Source organism: Barbus barbus (assembly GCF_936440315.1).
Source record: "Barbus barbus genome assembly, chromosome: 18".
Taxonomy (NCBI): Eukaryota; Metazoa; Chordata; class Actinopteri; order Cypriniformes; family Cyprinidae; genus Barbus; species Barbus barbus.
The window spans coordinates 30,139,584-30,159,078 of record NC_136746.1 but is presented as its reverse complement, the minus strand read 5'-3'; the positions used below and the strand labels follow the sequence as shown (position 1 = coordinate 30,159,078).

The following is a 19,495-nucleotide window of genomic DNA, read 5'->3' as shown; positions in this document are numbered from 1 at the left end:
TCAACCTGGCAAGGACTGAGCTTCTCGTCTGCCCTGGCATTCCCACTGTACAGCATGATTTCACCATCCAGTTAGGTTCATCAAAAATTATTCTTTGATGACCAGCTGACTTTCAAGGACCACATTGTAAAGACAGCTTGATCATGCAGGTTTGCATTGCACTACATCAGGAGGATCAGTCCCTTCCAAACAAAGCATGCTGCACAACTTCTTGTCCAGGCCCTTGTCATTTCTAGGCTGGACTATTACAATGCTCTTCTGGCTCAACTTCCATCATGCACAAATAAAACCTCTATAAATGTTTCAGAACGTAGTAACACGACTGGTCTTCAATGAGCATCCACAGAACATCCACAGGTTCAGCACCCTCCCACTTCCACTTATTCATAGGAGTCTCTAGAAGCCTGAGATCTATAAACAACGCCTCGTGGTACCATCACTGAGAGGCACAAAATCACCTTGCAGAACATTTTCGTTAACAGTTCCTGGCTGGTGGAATGATTTTCCCAAACCTGCAGTAATTAACAGAACACCCAACACATTATCCGACAGCAATACTAATTTAATCCCAAAGCCGACCCCTTTGACACAAAAACTGCGACCCAAACTGCACCTGCATTAACACTAGAAATCCCAGAGTTTTTTACCCCTCCTTTAGCCAAGTGGATGCTAACTGGCTAGTCTTTTGGCTATCATTAGCATCAATTCATGTGTAAATGTGGTCATTACCTGAGCAATCTGCAGGGGGGTTGGGGGTGTGTGTGTGAATGGTTGCTGGTAGCTTGTTTGTATGTGTGGGGGAGGGAGGGCTGCTAAAAGCAGAGAACTTCATTGACCATGTCTCACATTGGCATAGCCAAGTCAGCAGTCTTCTCCATTATTGTTGTTTCAGCGAAGAGATACCCAGAATTTATACTGTAGGGATGGTCATTATTTGAAACTCAAATGTAAATATTCTAATATTTTGAGATACTGATTTTTGACTTTCATCAGCTGTAAGCTATAATCAAACAAAAAACAAAAAAAAAAACTTTTGAAATGTTTTACTTTACATGCAATGAATCTAAAACATATGAAAGTTTAACTTTTTGAAATAACTTACAAGAAAAAATGAACTTTTTCACAACATTCTAATTTATTGAGATGCACCTGTATATTTAACCGTGGTAATATTTTAATCCCGGTTTGTACTAAACTCATCTGGTGGGTTTGCTGCCAAAAAGCTCTTTTTTCAGTTTCTTCTGACCATAGAAGCCAGTGCCATTTGAAGTTCCAATCGTGTCTGACAACTGAATTTGTTGGAGTTTGTTTTTGGATGAGTGAGGAGAATTTTCCTTGAAACCCTCCCGAACATGTAGGTGATGTAGGGGATGTTTAAATGTTGTTTTTAGGTTTCTGACCCAAAGACTCAACTAATCTTTACAATTTTACAGCTGTGTCCTCTTCCAGGCAGATTTTTAACATCTTTAGTTGATTGGAAAGAATTTTTCAATGCTTTAACTAATTTCTTATTCTGCACATCAGAATTATATTCTTAGGTTTTACTCCTTGTGATGGATGATTAAGGGAATTTGGCCTTTGTGTTCCTCATATTTATAATCCTGTGGAACAGGAAGTCATGGCTGGACAATATCATACTCTTAGTCACCCTCGTGTGCTAAAAAATATAAATATGAATGGGAATATATGCACATACACGTACATATATAGCTACATATACGCGTGTGTGTGTTATATTACACAATTCAAGATAAGGGGGCAGGGAGGGCTGCTAAAAGCAGAGAACTTGATTGACCATGTCTCACATCGCTGTCACTTGCGCATAAACTCCTTAGCCGGAAAACCACCATCCTCGGCACAGTCAACAAGATTCGCCGGGAAATCCCTCAATCCGCTAGACACACAGATCGCAATGAATTCACCACTCAGGTATGTTGCAGGTCTTTTGTGGTTCTATGTTTATGTGTTTCTAATTTTTAGAATCAACACCGCCAAGTGTGTCATTGTGTGTAAAAGTGCTATGAAAATAACAATTTATCTTATTTATTAGGTGTTTTCAACCACTGCTGCTACGCTGACGGCGTATGCGCCCAAACGGAAGAAGACCGTCTACATTCTTAGCAGCATGCACAGCGTGATTCAGACTGATAATACCACCAAAAGGAAGCCAAACACTGTCACCCTTTACAACACCACAAAGTGGGGCGTGTACTCACTCACTTTTTAATATCATTTGTAAATGTGTACAAATGGTTGGTTTCTTTTTTATTTTATTTTGTACTGTTTTTATCAATAAATCTCAGCAACAAAGGAAAAAAAAAACATGTGTGTTGATTTCTCCCTAAGATGGCAAAGTGAAACACCAGTTTCCTTGAAGTGGCTCAGCATGGCCCCACATTGTTTACATAACAAAAGCAACTGTTCACAGCCAATTAAGGATATTAGCCTAAAGCCTTCCAGCCCATCGGCTGTCCTGCGGGTTTTATAGGTAGAAAAGCCAAATGGCTGCTCTCTGGGACTTCTAGTGTTAAGTCTCCTACATGAAGTAGACAAAACAAATTTATTCAAACTTTTATTCAAATTGTGAATAGATTAAAAAAAAGAGCAAAAAGCGCTCCCTTTAATATAATCACTACAGCTGTTAATCAGTGGCAGCGCAAATGGCTACCTGTCAACGTCCACCCAGCACCGCACCCGACACATAAATATTATTCCACTGGTTACATCAAATATTAGCGGTTTACCTGCCAGTGATTTAGGCTTCCCCCTTGTGGACACTAACATAATAGATAACTCTGGCTCCAGAGAGTGATTGTAAATTAAGTTTACATGAAATATGTTTGAAATTTCAATCTGTATCCTCTGAGATACTGTGATTTAATTGTAATCCTTCTCATAAAGTCACTAAATTCACCATTACCTGTTCACCTTTTAGCTTTGCTGTCTGTGTTCGATGTTAGAAAGTTGTTGAGAGATAACAAGAGATAATATGTTGAGAGATATTATGGCTATTAAAAATTAATAGCCATAATATGGACCATTGTAAATGCTGTGATACTGTGATACTCAGATACTGTGATTTCCTTCTCACATTGCTGATTTCATCATTAACTGTTCACCTAACCCTGGTCACGTTCGGTTACTACAGTCAGTTTGTTAAAACTCTCTCAAAGATCATTCAGTATTCCCATTATCATACTTGATTTGTAGATAAACGTCTATGGTTTTTGCATAAAATCACTTTATCTCGCTGGAGTTTATTGTTGTTTCTAAATCATGTTACTTGCTAGCGGATGTCTGTTAGAACAAAACATGGGAGAAGAAAAGACTATAAATTGATTTTAAGGTGCACATAACTGAAATTTAAATCTGTTAAAAGAAAATAAACTGAAAGTCGAAAAAGTCGTCGTCGTCATGACGTATTGTCAAGTATGGTGACCCATACTCGAAATTGGTGCTCTGAAATCCAAGTGCACACACACAGACACACACACACACCCGGAGCAGTGGGCAGTCATTTATGCTGCGGCGCCCGGGGAGCAGTTGGGGGTTCGGTGCCTTGCTCAAGGGCACCTCAGTCGTGGTATTGAGGGTGGAGAGAGCGATGGACCTTCACTCCCTCCACCTACAATCTTTAAATGTGCTTCATGTGAGAGTCATATGATTATTACCTCAGTGTCTCCAGTTTACAGTGAGGATCCTGTAGTACATCAGAAAGCAGCTTCACTGAATCTCCTAGTTTATTCCCAGACAGTCTCAGTTCTCTCAGGTGTGAGGGGTTTGATCTCAGAGCTGAAGCCAGAGCAGCACAACCTTCATCTGTGACGCCACAATAACCCAACCTGTAGAGAGATGAAAACCATACATGTGAAACACTATCAAACAGCTATCAAAAAAGCAATCAAACAACTTAATATAAATAAATATAAATAATTGTTAACACTTTCTATTAAGTCCGTATTTATAATACATCATGAAGGTATTATAATGAATGCATAAGGCATTATAAATAATTTTATTAAATGATGTATCTTCTCATGAATATTCATAAGAACAGTTTTAATGTATTATAACAGTTACTTATTTGTGTTTATAGCTTTTAAGAGTATGATGATTTATAGCACACAATGAACACGATCCATCCGCTTAAGTTATAATGTATTACAAGTCTCATATCTTGCCACGTTACTTATGTTACTTTACTTAAAGCAGATAAAGACCACTTATAATAATAATAATAACAATAATATATATGTTTTCTCTCAAACAGCCATAAGATCAGATATCAGATCAGATGAATGTGTAATATGACATTTGCTTTGAACATTTTTGTTTATAATATCAGTTTGATTATTTTGATGGCACCCTTTAGACAGCTGTTGATAAGTAACTCTGCAACTACATGTCATCTAGCAGTTATGAGAGTATTAGCAGTGTGTCTGCTGAATATACTGTATGCCAACACTTTATTTTGATTCTACCTACACTACCTAAGCCTACTAATACAATTAGTTATATATATATATATATATATATATATATATATATATATATATATATATATAACATTGCACTCAAGAGATGTAGTAAGAGATGTAGTTAATCTGTGCAGATCTTAAACAATGTCAAGCTATGATATATGATATAAGTAGATTTAATATGGTTCATTGTGTGTTATAAATATTCATACTCTTAAAAGTTTTTAGTTTTTGTGTTATGCATTCATTATAATGCCTTAAGAACACCCTTATAATGCATTATAAATACGGGCTTCATAGAAAGTGTTACCAATTAAATTAATTCATACCATGAGAAAAAAAGTGCAAATTTACACATACAAAAAAAAAAAAATGCTAAAACTGGATTATATCAACATTTATCTATTAATTGTGTAAATTGTAATTGGATGTAATTGAGTAAAAATGAAATTAATGTAAAGTCATGGCCAAAAATATTGGCACCCTTGGTAAATATGATCAAAGGCCCCTGTGAAAATTAATCTGCATTATTAATCCTTTTCATATTTTATTTTAAAAATTCACAAAAAAATCTAACCTTTCATTGGAGAATAAGAATTTAAAATGGGGGGAAATATCATTATGAAATAAAAAAAAAATTCTCAAATACACGTTGGACACAATTATTGGCACCCCTAGAAATTCTTATGAGTAAAATATCTCTGAAATATATTCCCATTCATATTCACAATTTTGAGCACTCATACATTATGAACATGAAATTATCCAGCCATGGCTTTCTGTTTCACAGAAACATAAATAGGAGGGAAAACAAAGCCCAAATTCCCTTAATCATCCATCACAATGAGAAAAATCAAAGAATATATTTCTGATGTGCGGCAAAAGATAATTGAGCTTCACAAATTAGTGAAGTGGCTTTAAGAAAAGAGCTAGAGCAGTGACAATTCCCATTTCCGCTATCAGGGCAATAATTAAGAATTTTCAATCAACATAAAATGTTATGAAGCTGTCTGGAAGAGGACATGTGTCTATATCGTCCTAATGCATTTACATTTATTCATTTAGCTGACGCTTTTATCCAAAGCGACTTACAATTGCTATATATGTCAGAGTTCGCACGCCTCTGGAGCAACTAGGGGTTAAGTGTCTTGCTCAGGGACACATTGGTGTCTCACAGTGGATTCGAACCCGGGTCTCTCACACCAAAGGCATGCGTCTTATCCACTGCGCCATCACCACCATAATGCACGGTGAGAAGGAGAGTTTGAGTGGCTAAAGACTCTCCAAGGACCACAGCTGGAGAACTGCTGAAAATAATTGAGTATTGGGTCAGAAAACCTTAAAAAAAAAAAATTGTCAAACAGCACCTACATCACCACATGTTGTTTGGGAGGGTTTCAAGAAACATTCTCCTAGCTCATCCAAAAACAAACTCCAGCATATTCAGTTATCAGACACGACTGGAACTTCAAATGGGACTGGCTTGCCACCAGAGGACGCTTCCGCTTCCGGCACACACCCAGACTGAGATCACACACACACACACACACACACACAGGGCCTTGCCCTTTTCGCCTTTTTATTCCGTGATATTTGGTTCGATCTCGCTCGACTTTCAATGCAATAACATTATGCCATACGGAACCGTTTGCCACTGAACCTGCTTTAACGACGACAGTGGGGCTTTGACAGCCTTAGTCAAACGGGTTGGTGCGTATGGTCGGGTTGTTAGATAATACGCCATACGGAACCTTTTGCCACTGAACCTGCTTTAACGACGACAGTGGGGCTTCGACTGCCTAATTCAAACGGCTTTCTATAACGTGTGAATATATCCACTATAGCGTTCTAGAACAAAACCAATCAGAGCGCCTTGTTATCACTAGTTTTATTCTGATTCTCGAGTCTGCTATTAGCTTATAGCCCGTTAGCATCGGCAGCGTGGCTGCCGCTAATCTCGCTTACATTGCAAATCCTGTATTCACACACATTACTATCATTTCACTGTTACTTGCTTAAATGGCGGATTTGTGTCTACCTTTGAGTGCAGGTGAGGACACGTTCGAGCTGCATTCGGTGCAGCTGGAGCTGGAAGCCGTGGAGAAGCAGATCCGCGACCTGGTGGAGAAGCAGGCCCAGCTGAGAGAGCGGAGAGCCGCGCTGGAAACATTCCGGGCTGACGCTCACAAATCCGGGGTAGGTATACAGCATGCTGCTAACACTCCCAACACCTCTACTCCGTGTGTTTCTCTGCACAGACCCTGTGCACCCAGGACGCGATCTTCCCAGATGTCCTTCACTCCGGCGCCGGGACACCACGGACCCTGGGTGCTGCAGCAGAGGAGGACGCGAGCTAGGCCTCGGGTGACGACCTTCTCTCCCCCCCGTCTTCGAGATCTCCACAAGGAACCAATTCGCCCCCCTCCGCGAAACAGAACGCGACGTTGTGATCGTCGGAGTCTCCATTGTCCGGCACGTCTGTGCTACGCTAGCTGAAGGTAAAGTACACGCTTCTAACATCCCCACCACCTCTACTCCGTGTTTCTCTGCACAGACCCTGTGCACCCAGAACGCAATCTTCCCAGATGTCCTTCATCTCCACCCGGAACCGCTTCGCCCCCCTCCGCGAGAAGGAACGCGATGCTGTGGTCGTGGGAAGCTCCATCGTCCGGCACGTCCGTGCTATGTCAGCTGAAGGTAAAGTGCACACTCACTGTTTCCCCGGTGCTCGTGTTCTCAATGTTTCTGCGCAGATACCCGCTATCCTGAAGGGCAACGAGAACATCGGTGCTGTCGTGCTGCACGCGGGGGCCAACGACATCAAGCTGCGGCAGATGGAGACACTGAAGAGGGACTACAGGAGCCTGATCGAGACGGTACGCAGCACATCGCCCGCGGCGAAAATAATCGTGTCAGGACCGCTTCCCACGTATCGACAAGGAAAAGAAAGGTTCAGTAGACTGTTTGCTTTAAACGAATGGTTATCGTCATGGTGTAAAGAACAGAAACTGCTCTTTGTTAATAATTTGAATATTTTCTGGGAGCGTCCTAGGCTTTTCCGTGCTGATGGCCTGCACCCCAGCAGAGTCGGAGCGGAACTCCTGTCGGACAACATCTCCAGGACGCTACGCTCCATCTGACTAGTAAGCCAATTCTCAAATAACTGCTATGATGACTTTTGTTCTACACACTTAAAAGATAGAAGCACTTGCGTTGTCCAATCTATACAGACTGTGTCTGTTCCCCGAATAGCGAGGTCAAAATATAAATTTAATGCAGGATCTAGAAAAAATCTGACCGTGATTAAACCAGAAAAACGCAAAATAAATGAACAAAAACAATTTTTTAAACTTGGGCTCCTAAAAATTAGATCACTCGCACCCAAAGCAGTTATTGTAAATGAAATGATCACAGATAATAATTTTGATGTACTCTGCCTGACTGAAACCTGGTTGAAACCAAATGAATATTTTTGTCTAAATGAGTCTACTCCACCAAGCTACTGTTATAAACATGAGCCCCGTCAGACTGGTCGTGGCAGCGGTGTGGCAACAATATATAGTGATATTCTCAATGTTACTCAGAAAACAGGATACAGGAGGTTTAACTCATTCAAACTACTTCTGCTTAATGTTACACTGTTAGATATGCAAAAGAAATCTCTCCTATCTCTTGCTCTGGCTACTGTGTATAGACCGCCAGGGCCATATACAGATTTCCTAAAAGAATTTGCAGATTTCCTCTCAGATCTACTAGTTAATGTTGATAAACTGCTAATTGTCGGAGATTTTAACATTCACGTTGATAATACAAATGATGCGTTAGGACTTGCGTTTACTGACCTAATAAACTCTCTTGGAGTCAAGCAAAACGTCACCGGCCCCACTCATCGTTTTAATCATACGCTAGACTTAATTATATCGCATGGACTTGATCTTACCGATATAGATATCGTACCTCAAAGTGATGATGTTACTGATCATTTCCTTGTATCGTGCATGCTGCGTATTACTGATATTAATTATATGGCTCCGCGTTATCGTCCGGGCAGAACTATTGTTCCAGCCACCAAAGACAGATTCACAAATAACCTGCCTGATTTATCTCAACTGCTCTGTGTACCCATAAATACGCATGAACTAGACAAAATGACTAGCAACATGGGCACTATCTTCTCTAATACATTAGAAGCTGTTGCCCCCCTCAAATTGAAAAAGGTTAGAGAAAAACGTACTGCGCCATGGTACAACAGTTATACCCATTCTCTCAAGAAAGAAACTTGCATTCTTGAGCGCAAATGGAGAAAAACTAAATTAGAAGTTTTTAGAATTGCGTGGAAAAACAGTATGTCCATCTATAGACAGGCTCTAAAAGCTGCCAGGGTAGAGCATATCCGCAAACTCATAGATAATAACTAAAACAATCCAAGGTTCTTATTTAGCACAGTGGCTAGATTAACAAATAAACAGACACCACCCGATCTAAATATTCCCCCACAGTTTAATAGTAATGATTTTATGAATTTCTTTACTGATAAAATAGATAACATCAGAAATACAATATCAAATGTAGATTCTACTGCGTCTAGTATTTCAGCTTCATTCATCGCACCCAAAGAAAAACTGCAGTGCTTTACAACTATAAGACAGGAAGAGCTAAATAAACTTATCAGTGCATCTAAACCAACAACGTGTTTATTAGATCCTGTACCTACTAAATTACTGAAAGAGTTGTTACCCGTAGCAGAAAAACCACTTCTCAATATTATTAACTCATCGTTATATTTAGGTCACGTCCCAAAAGCATTCAAGGTGGCGGTTATTAAGCCTCTTATTAAGAAACCACAACTAGATTCAAATGAACTGGCAAATTACAGACCCATTTCAAATCTTCCGTTTATGTTAAAAAATTTAGAAAAAGTTGTCTCTACTCAATTATGCTCCTTTTTGCAAAAAAATGATCTCTATGAAGAATTCCAATCAGGTTTCAGGCCAAATCATAGCACAGAAACTGCACTTGTTAAAATTACGAATGACTTACTACTTGCTTCAGATCAAGGCTGCATCTCATTGCTAGTATTACTTGATCTTAGTGCTGCGTTTGACACTATAGACCATAATATACTCATAGATCGATTACAAAACTATATTGGTATTCAAGGACAGGCTTTAAGATGGTTTAGATCCTACCTGTCCGCTCGCTACCACTTTGTTCATTTAAATGGGGAGTCATCTCAATTATCACCAGTAAAGTATGGAGTACCACAAGGATCTGTCCTAGGTCCTCTGCTATTTTCAATTTACATGTTGCCCCTTGGAAATATTATTAGAAAACACGGGATAAGTTTTCATTGCTATGCTGATGATACTCAACTATATATCTCAACAAGACCAGATGAAACTTCTCAACTATCTAAGCTAATAGATTGTGTAAAAAGTGTAAAAGATTGGATGACCAATAATTTCCTCCTATTAAATTCAGATAAGACAGAGATATTACTTATTGGACCAAAAAACAGTACACAGAATCTCGTGGATTATAATTTGCAACTAGACGGATGCACTGTTACGTCCTCTAAAGTCAAAAATCTGGGTGTTATTTTAGACAGCAACTTGTCCTTGGAAAATCATATTTCCCATGTTACAAAAACAGCATTCTTCCATCTCAGGAACATTGCTAAGCTTCGAAGCATGCTACCTGTTTCTGATGCAGAAAAGCTAGTTCATGCATTCATGACCTCTAGACTGGACTATTGTAATGCACTGCTAGGTGGTTGTCCTGCATCTTCAATAAACAAGCTACAGATAGTCCAAAATGCAGCGGCTAGAGTTCTTACCAGATCAAGAAAATATGATCATATTACTCCAATTTTACAGTCTCTGCACTGGCTACCTATTAAGTTCCGTATCATTTACAAATTATTATTACTTGCCTATAAGGCCCTTAATGGTTTAGCTCCTGCGTACCTAACTCGTCTTCTACCACGCTATAATCCAACCCGCTCTCTAAGGTCGCAAAACTCTGGACTTTTGGTAGTACCTATGATAGCAAAGTCCACTAAAGGAGGTAGAGCTTTTTCACACTTGGCTCCCAAACTCTGGAATAGCCTTCCTGATAACATTCGGGGTTCAGATACACTCTCTCTGTTTAAATCTAGATTAAAGACATCTCTTTAGCCAAGCATTCACATAATGCATCTTATAATCTTGTACTGCAGTTATAGCTGATCAGACGTACATTATTATTATTCTTTAGCTTGGGTTGAACAATTCATTTTTGCTTAGATGGAACAGCAGCTACACTAATCATGTCTCTGCTTGTCTCTCCGTTTCTGCCACGGGATTAACATCCCGTGGTAGCTAGGAATTACAGAACTTCAGTCTGGATCCAACCATTACATGATCTGAGATGACCGAACACCTGAGATGGAGGATCAGCGCCGGGAGATGACGTATGTGGCCCTGATCGTAGGCGGAGGCCAGACACCTGGATGAGCGCCAGAGACAGATCCCCATTGAGGACCCCGCCACTTAGACAGCCATCGGAAAAGACCACTGGAACCAGCTGAGCCCTTACAATCTGACTTTCTGCAGTTTGGAATTGAACTGCTGGTTTGTTTGGCCAGAGGAGAATTGGCCCCCCAACTGAGCCTGGTTTCTCCCAAGGTTTTTTTCTCCATTCTGTCACCGATGGAGTTTTGGTTCCTTGCCGCTGTCGCCTCTGGCTTGCTTAGTTGCGGACGCTTCATTTCCAGCGATATCGTCGACCTGATTGCAAAGACACTATTTAAACTTATTGACACATTATTTTCCTTTTTTGATATTGTGCAGTGCTTTGACACAATTTGCACTGTAAAAAGCGCTATATAAATAAAGGTGACTTGACTTGACTTGACTGGCTTCTATGGTCAGATGAAACTAAAAAATGAGCTTTTTAGCAGCAAACACTCAAGATGGGTTTGGTGAACACAGGGATAAAAAGTACCCCATGTGTACAATTAAATATACTGCTGTATTTTTGATGTTGTGGGCCTATATTTCTGCTGGAGGTCCTGGACATCTTGTTTAGATACATGGCATCATGGACTATCAAATACCAACAGATTAAAAAAAATCAATAAGTGACTGGATCTTCCAACTGTACAATAATCGAAACATAACCCTCAAAAACAGCACAAAAATGGGTCACTGATCATAAAACCAAGCTTCTGCTATGGCCATTTCAGTCCTCTGACCTGAACCCTGTAGAAAAGGAGGGAGGTGAACTGAAGAGAAGCACTACCATCATGGTGCTGGGAATCTAAAGGGTTTGGAGTGATTCTGGATGAAGGAATGGTATCTGATCTCTTGTCAGGTGTTCTCTAACCTCATCAGGCATTATAGGAGAAAATTTAGAGCTCTTAAACTGGCAAATGAAGGTTTCAAAAAGTATTGAATAAAAGGGTGCCATTAATTGTGGCCAATGTGTATTAGAGAAAAAACATTTCAGAATTATATTCCCAAATTTGAATTCGAATGCCCAAAGAAATCTTTTACAGTGTCTCTGTATTGAAAACACATAAAAATGCAGACCACTAAAATAATAGCTACAGCACTGAAGATTTATGAGCTTTTGACTCTGATTTTCTTAATATTTTAACAGTGAAGTGATTGTTTTCATTGATACTTACTGAACTGATCTAGATTCTTTAATCACAGGCAGCAGCTTCTGAAGAACTCTCATATTTTCAGGATTATTCTTTCCTTTAACAAATTTATTAAGACGAAACTCATTCAGTTCCTCTTCTGATGTCAACAACACAAAAACTACAGCTGACCACTGAGATGAAGAGAGTCCGGCTTCACTTAAATTTCCAGATTTCAGATACTGTTGTATTTGCTCCACTAGTGAACGATCACCCAGTTCATTCAGACAGTGGAACAGATTGATGGATTTCTCTGGAGAGTCAATGGTCCTGATCTTCTTCTTGATGTACTCAACTGTTTTCTCATTGCTGTCAGAGCTGCTTCTTTTCAGCATCATTATTCGTTGTAGGAGAATCTGATGAGACTCCACTGACAAACCCAGAAGGAACCGCAGGAAAAGATCCAGATGTCCATTTTTACTCCGTAGAGCCTCATCCACAGCTCTCTGATGCAGCTCAGATAATGAAACATGTTCTGATGAACTGAGTTGAAACAAGACCTTCACTTTAGACCACAAACTCTGTTTGGTGATTGGCTCAATCACATTTATGTCGTGGTTTGTCCAGGAGAGGTGCACATATAGAGCTGCTAGATGTTCCTGAATGCTCAGATGAACAAAGCAGAAGACTTTCCCCTGATACAAGCCCAACTCCTCTCTGAAGATCTGAGTGCACAATCCTGAGTACACTGATGCTTCTCTCACATCAATGCCACACTCTCTCAAGTCTTCCTCATAGAAGATCAGGTTTCCTTTCACAAGCTGCTGGAAAGCCACTTTCCCCAGTTTGAAGATCATGTCTACATCTGTCACCTTCTCATAGTCCTTCTCACGTTTGATGTTGGTCTGAAGGATCAGGAAGTGTGTGTACATTTGAGTGAGAGTCTTGGGAATCTCTCCACTCTCTGCTGGACTCAACATCTTCTCCAGAACAGCGGCTGAGATCCAGCAGAACACTGGGATGTGGCACATGATGTAGAGACTCCTTGATGACTTCAGGTGTGAGATGATTGTATTGGCCAGACTCTGATCACTGATTCTCTTCCTGAAGTATTCCTGCTTCTGTGGCTCATTGAAGCCTCGTACCTCTGTCACTCGATGGACACACTCAGAGGGGACGAGATCAGCTGCTGCTGGTCTGGAGGTGATCCAGATGAGAGCAGAGGGAAGCAGATTCCCCTCAATCAGGTTCATCAGCAGCACATCCACTGAGGCTGATTCAGATATATTACACAGTTTCACTTTACTCTTAAAGTCCAGAGACAGACGACACTCATCCAGACCATCAAAGATGAACAACACTTTATATTCATCACTGGATATTTCCATTTCTTTAGTTTCAGGGAAAAACACATGAAGAAGATCTGAAAGACTGAGTGTTTTGTCCTTCATCAGATTGATTTCTCTGAAAGGAAGTGGAAATATGAGCTGGACGTCCTGATTCTCTTTCCCTTCAGCCCAGTCCAGGATGAACTTCTGCACAGAGACTGTTTTTCCAATGCCAGCGACTCCCTTTGTCAGCACAGTTCTGATGGCTTTGTCTTGTCCAGGTAAAGGTGTAAAGATGTGATTGCATTTGATGGCTGTGTCCTCTGTTGCTGCTCTCCTGGATTGTGTCTCAATCTGTCTCACCTCATGCTCATTACTGATCTCTCCACTCTCACTCTCTGTGATGTAGAGCTCTGTGTAGATCTCATTCAGGAGTGTTGGGTTTCCCTGCGTCGCTGTTCCCTCATACAGACGCTCAAACTTCTTCAGCAGATTTGATCTGAACCTGTTGAGGACTTCATGGCTGGAAAATTAAAATACTACATTATTACATGAGCTACAGAGGTAAATGTACAGAGCAAAACGTCTTTTTTGTTTTCTGTGTTATGAGACACTGAACATATCATAGGGTTTATGAAATGTGTCAGTTATTAATGATGTATTTGAGTAATGTGTGATGATGCACTGCATTAATAAATCCCACAGTTTACCTTACACCAGGATACGTGTCTTGTGGTTGATTCATAGGCTGGTCATATTTCTTACAGACAAGTTTTGTTACTGATTTGTGTTGCTGGATTGACCTTGAATCATGAATCAAACATTCTGACATTGGTGACATTTTTCTCATTACCATAATAACAGTTGTGACTGTAAAAAATAAATACCATTTAAATAAATGTAAATAAATAAATAAATCTACTTCTACTCTGTGCTCTATATCTGCTCATTGTCATTAGATTTATTGCATTTCCTAACCAGACTTCTGTTCATATTTATTTATTATAATGCTGTATAATAATGACAGTTTATTTTAAAATATCTTACTATAAATCACATCTTTAATAAAACAGTTTAATACTTGGTTATACCTTGTGTCATCACTCTTAAAATCAATTAGATGATCCATAGAAGCATCACTCCTCATAGACACACAGCTGGGCTCTGCTTCTGATTTCTTCTGATCAACTGAACTATACAAATATTAAAATATTAGATGAAATAATCACATGATACAATGCCATAAAAACACTTCAATTTTGTCTGTTAATGAAATATTGTACCTGAGATTTGGTGGATGTCCTATAGACTCGTCACTCCTCATAGACACACAGCTGGGCTCTGCTTCTGATCTCTTCTGATCAACTGAACTATAACAGACAATCCTTTCAATTACTGGATTCATATTAACTTTTGATTAAAAAAAGAAGATATTTTCCTCTTTACTATGTTGATACAGAAACCATAAACTAGTTATATAAATTAAAGTTATTTCATAGACTCTCTGCCATAATAACTAATACAAATATCACAATAACATAAATACCTGTAAAACAAAATATAAATGTGACACACATCTGGCTCTGATCTCTTCTGCTGAACAGATTTAATGAGGACATTCATTTTAATAAAGGACCTTTAAAAATAAAACATTAAAAAGTCACTTTATGAGGAGGCTGTATGGTCTTATTGTTTTAAATAAAATTCAATTTTTTCACTTAAAAAACACTGAAAGGGTGTTTGGTATGAATATTTAGACCTGGTGACTTTGTTCACACATTCTTTGTTTCGCTCACAGACAGCATTTAAAATCAGGCTGCCTGTTGTGGAAAAATACTCACCCTCATATAAAAGTTTATTTAGTTCACATATATACAATATTTGTAGGGGACTTTTTAAAAAGTTGATGTTAAAATGTTATGAATTTAATTTTTAGATTTTTCAAAATCTACCTGTAAATGACTTGTAGCTTTAAGTCAAGTTCAAGTTGAGCTTTATTGTCATTCTGCTACATGTGGGGACATACAGTGGAACGAAATGTCGTGTCTCGCAGGACCACGGTGCTACATAAATATAGACATACAACAATGAAGTAAAAAACACTATAAACCTATACACTACTAACCTACTGACAGATTTAACTATAAGTATACTATATATTAATATTTACCCTATACAAACTAAAAATAAGAGATAAAAAATACAAACTATACGAATGCTTCACATAAATACTGTACATGCAAGGAGAGGTAGGGGTTTCCATGTTTCAGGAGGTAGGGGTTTGCATGGGGTTTCAGAGGGGGGCGGGGTGATTTGAGTTCAGGGCTCTCACAGCCTGGGGGAAAAAGCTGTTGAGCAGTCTGGCGGAGCGGGCTCTGATGCTCCGGTGCCGTCTTCCTGATGGTAGGAGCTGGAAGAGACTGTGGGAGGGATGGATGGAGTCCTTCACAATGCTGTTGGTTTTTCTGGAGCATCGTGTAAGGAAGATGTCCAGGATGGAGGGGAGAGGGGCACCGATGATCTTTGCAGCTGTGTTCACTGTCCGCTGGAGGGTCTTGCGGTCAGCAGCACTGCAGTTCCCGTACCAGACAGTGATGCAGCTGGTCAGCACACTCTCAATGGTGCCTCTGTAGAATGTGGTGAGGATGGGTGGAGGGAGACTTGCTCTTTTCAGCCGGTGGAGAAAGTGTAGGCGCTGTTGTGCCTTTCTGGAGAGTGACATGGTGTTGGTGGTCCAGGTGAGATCCTCTGAGATGTGCACCCCCAGGAATTTAGTGCTGCTGACTCTCTCCACAGTCGAGCTGTCGATGGTCAGTGGGGGGTGGTCAACGGAGTTTCTTCTGAAGTCCATCACAACCTCCTTTGTCTTCTCCACTTTGAGGGACAGATTGTTTGTGCCACACCATTCAGCCAGCTGTGCCACTTCCTCTCTGTAGTGCGTTTCATCGTTGTTGCTGATGAGACCGACCACTGTTGTGTCATCAGCAAACTTGATGATGTGGTTGGAGCTGAACTTGGCAGTGCAGTTTGGGCTCCCGCGCGGGAACGGTGAAATTTGGTTTGGTCAACATTAAATTGAGAAGAATATTAAAGCGGCTGTTTACTTGACAAAAGCAAAGCAAGGCAAGTCAGACATCTGGAAACAATTCTCAATTGTCAATGAAAAAAATGGGAAAGAGTTAAACTTAAGTTGTGTGCACAAGGACATAAATCTGGCACCTCTGTCCTGAGATGGCATACCTATTTTCTAAGTTTTATGTACTTAAGTTAAAGTACTTTAATATTTTGCTTTGGCTTATTTAGCTTATTTAAACTGTTTGTTAACAGCTGGTCATTGCACACTGAGTCCGACATTTTCGTGTGCGTTTTTCCGGGGTTTTTTTTTTTCGTATTCCTCATCCTATCAAAATGCATGCTACGGATGAGAAAACGCAGAAATCGAAGCTGATGCGATTTTTTTTTTTTTTTTTTTTTTTTTTATGATGGACGAAAGTTTTGGAGGCAGTGTGTAAACCTGATTGACATAACCTAATGTGAGGTGGTATTTATTTTTTAACTTGCGAAAATTTCGGACTGGGTGTGCAGTGACGTTTAAACGGTTTAGTAAATCGTTTGGTGCTTATCAGTAGGCTATATAAAAAACGGAGGTGCTGCTATTTGTGCTTTTGTTTTAATATTTTATAATTCTAATAAAAAATACCCAATGTTTTTGTCAGGTGTGGTGCTTTGATTTTAACATTACTTCATCTTATTTAAACGCAATCGTGTTTAAAGTCTGCTATTCTGGATGTTAAGTTGAACGAATATATTTGAGTAGGCTATTTGTGTAGCTGACATTTTTTACAAGCTCTGAGAGAAAGTCCGTGGGCAGGAGTGGAACACGCAGATAGCGGGAGCGGGCGGGTGCGGGTTTAAGAAAACAGTCCCGCACAGGGCTCTACAGCACCTAAGCATCGCGCACCTGTGTAGCGCTAACAGGTGCACGAGGCAAGCGCATTCAGCGCAGCTGCCCCTGCCACGCAAAGATTTCACACGCATTGCCAAACAAGCTTTCTGTTTTCAACCAGTTTCTGGGGATACACACATTAAAATAATAATAAAAAAAGTCAAAATAATAACAAAAATAAAAATCACTAATTTGTATTATGTGTTCTAATAACATCAAATTATCAATAAATTATTTTTCTGATGTCTCTTTATGGTCTTGCTGTTATTAGTGTTAAAATAGTAAGCGTGTAAAGTACCTGCATCCTGGAGAAAGCTCTTGATCTCGGGGTGTTTGTGTGTGATTCATGATGAAGAGAGAGATCTCAAACACTTACTCAAACTAATCATTCAGCTGAACACATCCTGAGAGTTCACTCAAATACACAATCTTACTCTCATGTTAACACAAATGATGAAATCAACCACAGACAACACGGAACAACAACTAAACCACTTCATCTGCTGAAAAATAAAGATATCAAAGAACACACGTCCTGCAGGAGAAAATGAAAGCGGAACTCACTTGCGCTTCCTCTGCCAGCATGACCACTGCAGTCACGCCATCTACGCCCAAAAATTGGTTGTGCCTCTACAGGGCGTTGCGTGGCAGTGATATATAGACATGAAGCTTCGAAACCTTTGCCATTTATTTTTCTTTGATTTGATTTTTATTTTTTATTTTTTAAAGAGTGGGTCGGATCGTGTATCAAACTGAAACCACGCACTGTCTGGATAATATTAACCTGATTAAAAACACATTTTACAGACACTTCTTATTTAATGGTATTTTATTGTTTAATTGTTTTAATGATGTATTACATTTTCAATAACACACTTGAAATGGGTTTGTAAAAGGTTTTTTGTTTTTAAAAAAAAATCATAAAAAATAAAAGTGCCTAAGTACCACAGTGGTAATTTTTAATTATTTTAATCTTTTATTTTATTTTATTTTATTATTTTTTAAATAATTTTATACCAAAGTCATGACAAATGCTATTTACATTGCTATGTATTTTAAAAATTCATAAAAATATAAAATTGTTTTCTGCAAACTCCACCAGATTCTTGTTCTGCATCTCCCCATGTACCACTGAGGTGATTTTCATGTTGTTTTACTGCATCATCTTTTAAAAATTGCATACCAAAGTCATAACAAATGCTATTTACATTGCTGTATAAACATTTAAAAAATTCATAAAAATATATTTAAAACAAATTTCCACATATTCCACCAGATTCTTGTTCTGCATCTGCCCAAGTACCACTGAGGTGATTTTCATGTTGTTTTACTGTATCATCTTAATTAATAATTGCATACCAAAGTCATAACAAATGCTATTTTCATTGCTATGAAGACATATTTTAAACATTCATAAAAAAGGTCAAATCAAATTGTTGTTGAAACTCCACCATATTAGTTTGCAGAAAACATTTTGATTTTTGATTTTTATGATTTTTTTTTTAAATGTCTATACAGCAATGCAAATAGCATTTGTCATGATTTTGGTATGCAATTATTAAAAAATGATAAAACATGAAAATCACCACAGTGGTACTTGGAGAGATGCAGAACAAGAATCTGGTGGAATTTGCAGAAAACAATTTGATTTTATAGTTTTATGAATTTTTAAAATGTCTATATAACAATGTAAATAGCATTTGTCATGACTATGGTATGCAATTATAAAAAAAAATTAAAAAAGATTTAAAAATGACCACTGTAGTACTTGGAAGATGCATAACAAGAATTTGCAGTAATCTATTCAGTAAATATAATTTTATTTTTTCTTTATGAATTTTTTTTAAAACAAAAAAACATTTTACAAAGCCATTTCAAGTGTTTTATTGAAAATTTAATGCATTAGTAATACAATTAAACAATAGAATACAATTAAATAAGAAGTGTCTGTATAATGTGTTTTTAATCATTTTATTATCCCGTTTACATTTGTGTAGTATCTTCAGATACTATCAAAAGAAAACTCAGATGAGCCAAAAGTTCTCGATGGTCACTTTATTGAGGACCCATAGCAGTGTTCAGACATACACACCAGCATGGCCATAGAGCAGACATTATA

General features: G+C 38.7%; 2 protein-coding genes across 6 annotated transcripts in view; both read right to left on the bottom strand.

Annotated features, from left to right (window-relative positions):
- Positions 1 to 17,938, bottom strand: part of LOC306884619 (NACHT, LRR and PYD domains-containing protein 3-like) — a 31,719-nt gene extending 13,781 nt beyond the window's left edge. Inside the window, exons 1-6 of one of the 5 annotated variants that reach the window (XM_079440634.1) lie at positions 17,675 to 17,938; positions 14,714 to 14,800; positions 14,522 to 14,623; positions 14,141 to 14,233; positions 12,148 to 13,953; positions 3,672 to 3,842 (exon numbers count right to left, since the gene is read on the bottom strand). In XM_079440634.1, the coding sequence (XP_079296760.1) occupies positions 3,672 to 3,842; positions 12,148 to 13,953; positions 14,141 to 14,233; positions 14,522 to 14,623; positions 14,714 to 14,800; positions 17,675 to 17,724 (2,309 nt within the window). In that variant the 5' untranslated portion in view covers positions 17,725 to 17,938. The remainder of the gene's footprint in view (positions 1 to 3,671; positions 3,843 to 12,147; positions 13,954 to 14,140; positions 14,234 to 14,521; positions 14,624 to 14,713; positions 14,801 to 17,674) is intronic. The other 4 variants (XM_079440636.1, XM_079440637.1, XM_079440638.1 and 1 more) reach the window with 4 other exon arrangements.
- LOC306884776 (uncharacterized protein) lies at positions 15,324 to 16,783 on the bottom strand. The gene is made up of 2 exons (XM_079440966.1): positions 15,668 to 16,783; positions 15,324 to 15,493 (listed from the first exon to the last, which is right to left on the bottom strand). Exon 1 carries the CDS (start codon positions 16,279 to 16,281, stop codon positions 15,724 to 15,726), a length of 558 nt encoding a protein of 185 aa, XP_079297092.1. The 5' UTR covers positions 16,282 to 16,783; the 3' UTR covers positions 15,324 to 15,493; positions 15,668 to 15,723.
- Positions 17,939 to 19,495: the final 1,557 nt, after the last annotated feature.

What these genes read in the sequence shown, in the direction of transcription:
- LOC306884776 (XM_079440966.1), bottom strand. Translation starts at nt 16,281, where the DNA reads ATGGACTTCAGAAGAAACTCCGTTGACCACCCCCCACTGACCATCGAC.